At 33.7% G+C, this 10,179-nt stretch overlaps 1 protein-coding gene across 1 annotated transcript; it reads left to right on the top strand.

Moving 5' to 3' along the window:
* The first annotated feature begins 7,299 nt into the window (after positions 1-7,299).
* On the top strand, positions 7,300-9,365 carry LOC131604545 (uncharacterized). Its single transcript, XM_058876977.1, has 3 exons — positions 7,300-7,643; positions 8,037-8,113; positions 8,536-9,365. Exons 1-3 carry the CDS (start codon positions 7,300-7,302, stop codon positions 9,363-9,365), a joined length of 1,251 nt encoding a protein of 416 aa, XP_058732960.1.
* The last annotated feature ends 814 nt before the right edge of the window (positions 9,366-10,179 follow it).

Genomic DNA, 10,179 nt, shown 5'->3' with positions numbered 1-10,179 from the left:
ATTACCAAATCAACTAAATTTACATATAGGTAATGAATTCAGATTCTTCAAATTTTTTAATCAAATGAAAAATAGGTGATAAATCAATAATGTGATTTAACTTAAAACGGTCACAATAATAAAACTTTTTTTTTAATAAGCAATTAATTGAAAGTTCGCACTAGGGGTGCAACCCTTACAAACACACGAGACACTAGATGTCGCAAGTAACGGATAAGGGAAGTTTAAACCATTCGTATTGGTCTAAACTTAGGATATCCACTTGCAAAATAAAAAAATTTCCAAACTTGTAAATACATAAATCAACCAAATTAAAATATTAATAATAATTTTACTTTCATCAATATTTTTTTTAAAACATTGATAAAAATAATAAATAAATAAATAAATAATGTGTTTTATATAAAATGGTCATGCCAAAATAAATAAATTTCTAAATTTGTAAATAAAAAATTCAACCAAATTAAAATATAGGTAAAAAATTTACATTCTTCAATATTTTACATCAAATGAAAATATAGGTGATAAAAGAATAATGTGTGATATTATTAATTTAATGAATAAACTTATACAAATTTTGAATTTTAAAGTATAAATTAAAGACTTTGTTGATACTTTTGATCAAAATTTATAATTAATAAAACTATGCCAATATTAAAGTATCAACTAAATATAAGTAAATTAAATTAAAATTTTCTAATCAAAATAGGTTATATATCAATTAAAATCAATAGTTTAGGAGTCAAGATAATAGTGGGAGTAGAAAATTAAATTCAAAGCTTTATACAAGAGATGGATTCAAATATTACACACACCCCAAAGAAAAGAAAAATAAGTCAGAAAAGGTTTAGTTTAGGATTAGTTTTCCACCTCAACCTGTTTGAAAAATCTACCCCTACATTAATAGTTGCAACCCAATTCCAAAACATTTCTTTCAATGCTATGATAGTCCCTTCCACCCAGCTGGTTATAGACTCCAGCCCACAACCAGACACAGCAGAGTATGGTATGTGGTGTATACAATAAATGGTATACCCTATCAACCAACTAAATGTAAAACCATGGATCTATTTCTTGTCCACACAAATTGTAAAAGCTACACATCATTCTTTGTTCACATGTAAATAGTAAAATTTACATATTTATTTCTTATTGATCACATGCAAATAATAAAAACTACAGATTTACTTCTTGTTCACACAAATAAATAAGATGGTAAGAGAATCCAATGTTATGCTATATATGCACAATAAGTTGTGCTACAATTCTTTTTTAATTTGTAAAAATATTTATTGTCTTATGTAACATAACATTGTTAAGCATGAATCTTTAAATTCTGTGTAAAAGGTCTATTGCTTCTGGTGTTAGAAAAGCAAAAGTGTAAAAGATAAATAGTATAAAAACATGTTATTGTCGAACATGCTTCTTTCTCATGCTTCACCAGTTTACTTCAAACGATTTTAAGAGTTGTCTGTCCCACAGTAAAATCTCTAATCCTCAGTTCCACTCGTGAGAAAACCCCGATCAAAGACTGTCTTGAATCCAAAGACTTTGTGATATGGAGATGTCTTGGCACTATGAAATTCGGCCGAAGACTCTTAACAAAGACAAATGAGTAGTTTGAAGCAATTATCAAACGCAGTTATCAATATAATACTTGATTTTTAAGCATTTAAATCCTCGAAGACGTATGAAAACTAGTTAGAGTATGAAAGCCTAAATAGTGGGATACATGTCAAATTTATAGGATTGAACCATTGTCGACAATTATTTTCGTAGTACTCCCTCCGTCCCACAATGAGTGACCCATTTGGAATAAAATGGTGTCCCAAAATGAATGACCCATTTCAATTTCCAATGCATTTTTTTCCAATTCTACCCTCTAATTAATAAAGATTTCACCATTTCCAATACATAATAAGGGTACTATAGTAAAAACAATAGTCTTTCTCTTACTTTTATGCACTTTTCTTAAACTGTGTGAAATGGTGTGCTGGGTCACTCATTATGAGACGGAGGGAGTAGTATATAACAAAAGCTTATGCATTATAGTCGGGGCTCTAAAACAACTTTTTATCTTATCGTCATGTCAAACTTTATTTCTATATCCTAAATATATTTTTTAAAAAGGATACTTACAAAAATCTATTGTGCTTTAGAAAAAACGATATCTTTTATAAGAAAATGGTAAAGTCAAAATCTAGAGTCGCTTAGACACTATCTTTCATTCATTGTAGTTCACTTTTTTTAAAGAGAAATTTGTGATCTATTGTAATCCTAATCGTCCTCGATTTAAAAAGATTTCTCTATATAATTTTCCTCAAAAAATATTTAATATATCATTAAAAAAAATCTTGTTCACACCCTAAAAAATATTTAATATATCATTAAAAAAAATCTTGTTCACACAAGACATGTTTCTATTTCTTTCACACACAAATAATAAAAACTATTCCTCGTACGAAAGATATTCGATCAACCGTTGAATCCTGACGTTTGCAAACATGTCTCCTTAAATGAGTGAGATACTATTCAACTTTGTTGACGGTACGTATTTAATTCCTATTTGAAAATGGCTAACTCCATAAATGGCTCCTTCAATCCATAAATGCTGGCAAATTTATGTGATGTATATGCAGTAAATGATATGTCCTACCAACCAACTAAAGATAAAACTATAGATCGATTTCTTGTCCACACAAATAATAAAAGTTACCGAACATTTTCTTAACATGCAAATAATAAAATTAGGTTTTTTTAAAACTTAATTTAATGTTTTATTTTAATTTTTATTTAATAATCGTTATTAAATATTTTTAAAATTTGTTATGTTAGTTACATCAATCATTTCTATTAAATTTTGTTTAAATATGTTAAATTGTATATATGTGAATGTGACACTCGAATTAGAATTAGTTTATTTGACATGTAATTGTTTTACTTGAGATGAAATATATTTTTTATTAAATGTGAATTTATAATTAAAAAACAAGTAGACAAAACATATTTTTAATTTTATTAAGTATTCAGCCCTAGTTCTTTTTACTTTTATTTCCAAACACAAGAATACTCTTTTAAATTCAACAAGAGTTGGATTTAAAGAACAAAATAAAGTCTCTGGGTCAAAATTTGTTCATCTTGATAAAAGGACAGAATTTGATTATTAAGGCTCTAACAAGCAAGGAAAAACTCAAGTGACAAACATTGTTCCGCTTAAACGGCAGACTGACTCAATGATGTCTAACCCAAATGTCCCAACATCGTGCCCTCCTGTTTCAAATTGTATGGTTGTCCCTTTTTTGGTAAAGTTGGTCATATCAGGCCCAGGTACTTGCACTGGAGATGTCACTTTTGTGGTAAAGTTGGTCATATCAGGCCCTTTTGTTTCAAATTGAATGGTTGTCCCAAAGGTCCAACTCAACTTAAGGTTGACCAAGCAGTGGTTAAAACTAGGAAGGTATGGAAACCCAAGGAATGTGCTAGTTGCCTTGTTGCTCATACCTCTCTTAGAGCTTCAGCAAAAGAAGATTGATATTTTAACTATGGCTATTCTAAACATATGACTGGGTTAAAGAAGTTTCTGGTGGACATTAAGTCTTACTCTACCAGCTATGTTACTTTTGATGATGGTTCTAAAGGTGAAATTAAGGGTGTTGGAAAATTGGAATGTATAGGATTCCCTAGTCTTGACGATGTTCTCCTTGTTAAAGGTCTGAAAACTAATTTGATAAGCATAAGACAGTTGTGTGATCAAGGTCTGAAGGTAAATTTCACTAAGGGGGAATGTTTAGTCACTAATGAGAATAATGAAGTTCTGATGAGGGGAGTTAGGTCCAAAGACAATTTCTATTTGTGGGTACCACAAGAAACTACTTGCTCATCCACATGCTTAATATCTAAGGAAGATGAAGTCAAGATGTCACACCAAAAGTTGTAACATCAGACTGTTGCCAAAGTTCTAGAACTTCCTCTTATGAAATTAATGGGACCAATACAGATAGAAATCTTGGTTGAAAAAAGGTATGTCTATGTGGTTATAGATGATTTTTCAGGGTTTACATGGATGAACTTTCTTAGAGAAAAATCAAACCCCTTTGAAGTCTTAAAAGGTCTATGTCAAAGTGTTCAAAAGGGGCAGAATATTGTGATTGTCAAGGATGGAATTGTTTAGCAAAAGACCAGGGTTATACAAGAATTAGCTAGAGTCATGCTTCATGGTAAGAAATTGCCTTTGCACTTTTAGGCTGAAGTTGTGAATACTACATGCTATATTCATAACAGGGTCACTTTGAGAGGATGTGTTTCTACCACTCTATATGAGCTATGAAAGGAAAGGAAGCCTAAGGTCAAATACTTTCATATCTTTGGAAGTAAATTTTGTGTCTTGACTAACAAAGATCAAAAGGAAGATGAATCCAATAAGTGATGATTTGGGTTACTCTTAAAATAGCAGAGCTTATAGAGTGTTTCACTCTAGAACTAGATTTACAATGGAACTCATAAGTGTGGTGATTGATGATTCTATTACTGAAGAGAAAATGGATGTAAAAAACAATGTTGAAACATCTTGTGTGCAGACTGATGAAGCATTAAGGGAGGAAATTTGTGAATGCAAAAGAACTGAATCAGTGAATTCTCAATCCAGAAAAGGTCTCTCTACTAAAGAACAGATAGAACAATCCAAGGAATTGATTACAAGACACCCTAATGAAGGGGACACCATTGAATTCAATAAGGAAGTATTAAAAGCTGATGGATGTTTTGCCTTGAGAAACAGTCTATTTTTCTGGATCAATAAGAAGCAAGTATGTGCTTCTTGGTATACTGATGAAGTTGAAATTTGGGAAACTAGAGGAAGTTTCTATAAATTGATAAGGATGAAACAGATGTTGAAAGATTATGATGTCAAATATGATGTCTTGACATTACATGGTGAAAATCTGAATTCTATCAGATATCTCATTCAACATGGATGGAACAATAATTTTAACAGTTATAGTTAACTAATCAAGAATCTTATTGAAGGAAAGGTTATTACTCTAGAGCATATGGACAACAAGGACCAACTTACTGTTATGGTTAAAACAAATCAGACTGAGAACATAAGTAGTGGGATTGGAACTTGCACTATTGAGAGTTATAGCAATTAGAAATATGGAGGAATGCAACAATTATTGCATATTTCCTATATTCTCTGAGGCATGATAAGCCTATACAAATTGCTACTGATAAGGGATGGAACAAAAGATCTCTGCAAGATAGAATGGCTGAGGACAACAACAAAGAGCGCATTAGGGTCTTTGTTAGGGGCAAGAGGTGGATGACCACCTGGAGATAATTTGAGTTATGTGTGTTTCCATCTCAAGTTTGTGTGTTTCCATTAAGATTTTGTGCTCCCATTTGTGTTTACATTTACTCTATTTTTTGTCAATTTTTGGCTAAAAAAGGGGAGTAAAGTGTTAGTGTGTTTTGTTTTTCCTTATGTTATGACACATGACTTAACATGTTGATAAGCATGTTGATAGGACTGTACTACTGCTAAGGGGAAAGTAGTTATTATGGTTTCTTGTTGTATGCAACTATTTAGAGAGAGCATGTTAGTTTGTTATGCTTGTTGGTGTTGTATTGTTGTTGTTGCTACTGTTGATGGGATCTGTGTGCATGATGTCTTACTCGGTGTTCTGACATCTTTCCTGATGTGGAGAATCCCGATGTGAGGCTTATTTATCTTTTGTTACATGTTCCACTGATGTATGAACTTGGGTAGTTCATCTTTGGTGAATTGGATTTTCTAGTGATTTGGGTATTCCCTTTGAGGGGAAGTAATGGTTCTATGTGACAGGGGGAGTCATGGACATGTCTGATTGTGCAAGCGTTTGTGCTATGTTGGAGTTGTGTTGATGTGAGGTCAGACCACAAGTTTAAACATCTAACTTCGGGAGAGATTTGAAGAAGAGGTCTCTTTGTAACTGTAATGTATCTCTGATCTATTCTTATGTTTGCAGTTTGTACAAATTTTACATGTTCTCATGTAGCTTGTGTTATAGTTTTATTCATATATCCAAGATTTATTGTGCTTAAATTGTTTTAGCCAAAATTTACCAAATGGGGAGATTGTTAGATCCATAGTTTTATGATTGGCATAAATTTTGCTAAAACATGGTTTTTAACTGATGTTGAGCAAGATGTTGTAACATCTTGACCAACTGTCATGACATGGTCTGCTGTCATGTGTTTCAGATGTTCTGCCAGATATTGTGACACTATACCAGAGCATTGTAACAATACAGCTGGTTTAAATCCTTGAAGATTTGATTGAAAAATATGAGATTCTGAAAGATTCTAGTGCTCATACAGGCTCAACCAATCAAGGATATTTTAGGAACAATGTAGATTTGATTTAGTTTTATAAAAAGGATCTTGGAGGCTTTTTAGAAAATCTAGAAGATTTGTTTGTATTTTTATGTAAATATCTTACAGCTGATTTAAAAGGAGAAGATTGGATTTGATTGAAGAGTCTAAGCCCATACTGCAAGAGTCTATAAATAAGTACTTTTAAACCTAAAATAGCAAGCATTCACAACAACAAATCGTGGGTGAAAATATGGGTTTAAGGTTTTGTGAGTCTTTTAAGGTTTTTGTGTTTTCTTTATATGATACATTGAGGTAGACTGATTGTTCTCATTCATGAGCTTTTTAGCAAAGAGTTGAGTATTGTTCTTAGTTAAAAGCTTTTAAGCAAAACTAAGTATTATTTGTTGGAAGTGGAATCTTCTGTTTTGGTTCTTGTCATAGGTTGTGACTGGTTTTTATCACTGAGGTGATTGTGGGAAGTGAGGGGAGGTTCTCATATCTAGGAGCTTCCTAGGTTAAAACTGTGTTGTTGTCGGGGATTGTTGTTTAGATATTGCAAGCATTGCAATAGCTTTTTTTTGTATTGAGTTTTATAATTAATCTCTTATTTCTAAGTTCTTATTCCTTGTGTTTGTTAATTTGATTGGTTTGCTTTTCAGAAAATAGTTTATACGAGGAAGTGTACCTACAGACCAACTCCTTTTTTATCCTGAGATTGAAAGGACTGTGTGTAGACTGAATAGCAAAACTCGAAGACGAAGGCAGCTAGCAAAGGAAAGAAGACAACAAAGGGAAGCTTCTTCTTCTTCAACTCCGATTGAAAACCAAGTTGAGGGAGAAATGGTAGGAGCAATACCTAACGTTCCACCTCGAGGGCCTTGTGTTAATAGCCCTTGATTGAATGCTCAATTTGCTCGTGATCAAAACAATGGAAGAAACTCCGAGATGAAAACGGGGTTACTTCAATTGTTATATCAAAATCCTTTTATGGGGCTTGATCACGAAGATCCTTTCACTCATCTCACGAAGTTCTATGAGATAGCCGGAACCATTGGTGCTCCGGAGACCGAAGAAGAACAGGTTTTCAAAAGACTATTCCCTCATTCCTTGATATTAAAAGCTAAGGAATGGTATCTGGATCAACCAAATAATGTCATGACTAATTGGAATGAGTTGGAGGAGAAATTTCTTGATCGGTTCTTTCCACATAATAGGTTCACGGAAGCGAAAACTTCCATTTCTGTGTTCTCCCAAGGTCAAATTGAGGCTCTCAATGAAGCGTGGGAGAGGTTCAAATCTATGGTTTGAAAATGCAAAGGGCATGGATTTGATGAATTGACTCAAATCCATATCTTTAGAAATGAACTTCAACCACAACCGAAAATACTTTTAGATGCTATCACGGATGGGTCTTTGATGTCAAAGGGTGCTGAAAAAGCAGTTGCTATCATTGATAGAATGGCCTTGAATGATCATCAAGGGCAACACAACCGTAGTACACTATAAAGAAAGTCGGGAGTTTTTGAGTTGAACACGAATGATGCAATACTTGCTCAAAACAAGTTATTGACACAACAAGTAGAATTGCTTACTCAACAAATGCTTAAACTTCCACAAAAACTCAAGGAGATGCATGAGATCCCTGCTAAAAATCAACAAGTGATATGTTGTGAATTATGTAGGGGTGATCATCAAACTGGTTTTTATCCTCCACTCGGCGAAGAAGTGAATTATGTTTCAAATCCTAATCAAGGCTATGGTGGACGACAACAATAACCTTACCAAAATAACCAAGGTTACCAACAAAGAGGTAATCAAGGTTATCAACAAGGATGGAGACCGGATTCGGGGCTTTCAAATCGTCAAAATCCTTATGAAGGTGGTTACAATCAACAACCTCAACCTACAAAGCTTTAAATGGAGGATACTCTTAGCCAATTTATGCAATTGTCAATTGCAAGCCAAAAGAGTACGGATGCGGCCATAAAGAATCTTGAAACTCAAGTTGGTCAATTATCAAAACAACTTGTCGACCAACACAAAGGTCCTTTTCCGGCCAACACACAAGAAAATCCTCGAGAGCATTGTAAGTCCATTCTAACCCGTAGCGGTAGAACTATTGATATGTGGGTAGGAGAGCTAGTTGAGGAAGAATATGTTGCAGTTGAAAATGATACACAGATGAAGTGATTGAAGTAGAAAAAAATTTTGAGGGTGACTTAGTTGAAAATAAGAAAGAGAAAGAATTAGTTGAGAAAGAAAATCTTGAGATAGAGGAGAAAAAGAAAAAGAGAGAAAAAGAGAAAGGAAAGAAAAAGGAGACTTCCATACCATTGCAAAATTTACCTTATCCCCATGCTCCATCAAAGAAAAATGATGCTAGGCATTATGCTAGATTCATGGATATTTTTAGCCGATTCCAAATAAATATTCCATTTTCTGAGGCCTTGGAGCAAATGACTATGTATGCTAAATTTATCAAGGATATTATCACAAAGAAGAGGAGATTTGAAGATCTAGAGGTTGTGACCGTTAACTCGTGTTGTAGTGCTATAATTCAAAGAACTCCACCGAAGAAAGAAAGCGATCCGGGAAAAGTTACTCTACCGGTGACAATTGGAAGTGTCTATGTCGATAAAGGGTTGATAGATTTGGGTTATAGCATTAATTTGACACCATTGTCTCTTGTGAAAAGATTGGGAAATATAGAGTTGAAATCTACAAGGATGACTTTGCAATTAGCCAACAAGTCCACCACTCATCTAATAGGGATTGCGGAAGATTCGTTAGTTAAAGTTGATAAGTTCTTTTTCCCGGTCGATTTTGCGGTGATTGATATGGAGGAGGATTATGACACACCTTTAATACTTGGAAGACCTTTCATGAAAACCGCTCGGATGATGATCGATATCGATGACGGTCTAATGAAAGTGGGAGTTTTGGATGAAGAAGTGTGTTTTAACCTCTTTGAAGCGATGAAGCATAAAAATGATAAAAGTGATTGTTTTTGAGTGGATTCGACCGATGAATCTATCATGCAAGTGAAGAAGCAAAATCATGTGTCTACTCTTCTTGAGAGAGCTCTCACAAATTCTCTTCAAATTCTAAATGAAGATGAAGAAAAAGAAATGGAGGAATGCTTGAAGGAATTTGAAGCATTAGAAGAAAGTTCTCTTTTGGAAGATGTGGTTGATGAGTTGAAAATACAAATTACAAAAGAGGAGAGTAAACCTGAATTTAAACTTCTTCCTTCACACTTGAAGTATGTGTTCCTCGAGAAAAATGAAAACAAGCCGGTTATAATTAGCAATGCCCTTTCTAAGGGTGAAGAAGAAAAATTGCTTGTGGTCTTAGAAAAAAATCAAGAAGCAATGGGATGGACTCTTTCCTATTTAAAAGGAATTAGTCCCTCATTTTGTATGCATAAGATTTTGATAGAGGACGGCTTTAAACCCGTGGCTCAACCACAAAGAATATTGAATCCGGTAATGAAAGAGGTGGTGAGAAAGGAAGTAGTGAAAATGTTAGAAGTCGGGATGATTTAACCTATCTCGGATAATGCTTGGATGAGCCCCGTTCATGTGGTTCCCAAGAAGGGTGGAATGACGTTGATCCGTAACGAAAAGAACGAGCTAATTCCAACTAGAACCGTGACGGGTTGGAGGATGTGTATCGATTATTGTAGGCTAAACCAAGCTATGAGAAAAGATCACTTCCCCTTGCCTTTTATGGATCAAATTCTCGAGAGATTATCCGGTCAACAATTCTATTGTTTCTTAGACGGGTATTCGGGATACAACCAAATTGTAGTCAATCCCGAGGATC

Source organism: Vicia villosa, linkage group LG5 (genome assembly GCF_029867415.1).
Source record: "Vicia villosa cultivar HV-30 ecotype Madison, WI linkage group LG5, Vvil1.0, whole genome shotgun sequence".
Lineage (NCBI taxonomy): Eukaryota > Viridiplantae > Streptophyta > Magnoliopsida > Fabales > Fabaceae > Vicia > Vicia villosa.
The sequence above is the reverse complement of the archived record's forward strand: the minus strand, read 5'-3'. Positions and strand labels throughout refer to the sequence as shown.

Bases quoted from the DNA above. Each gene is read 5' to 3' on its own strand.
- LOC131604545 (XM_058876977.1), top strand. From the start codon at position 7,300: ATGAAAACGGGGTTACTTCAATTGTTATATCAAAATCCTTTTATGGGG. The intron at 7,644-8,036 runs GTTCAAATCTAT...TGAATTATGTAG, and splicing joins CTCAATGAAGCGTGGGAGAG to GGGTGATCATCAAACTGGTT. The intron at 8,114-8,535 runs GTGGACGACAAC...AATGATACACAG, and splicing joins AAATCCTAATCAAGGCTATG to ATGAAGTGATTGAAGTAGAA.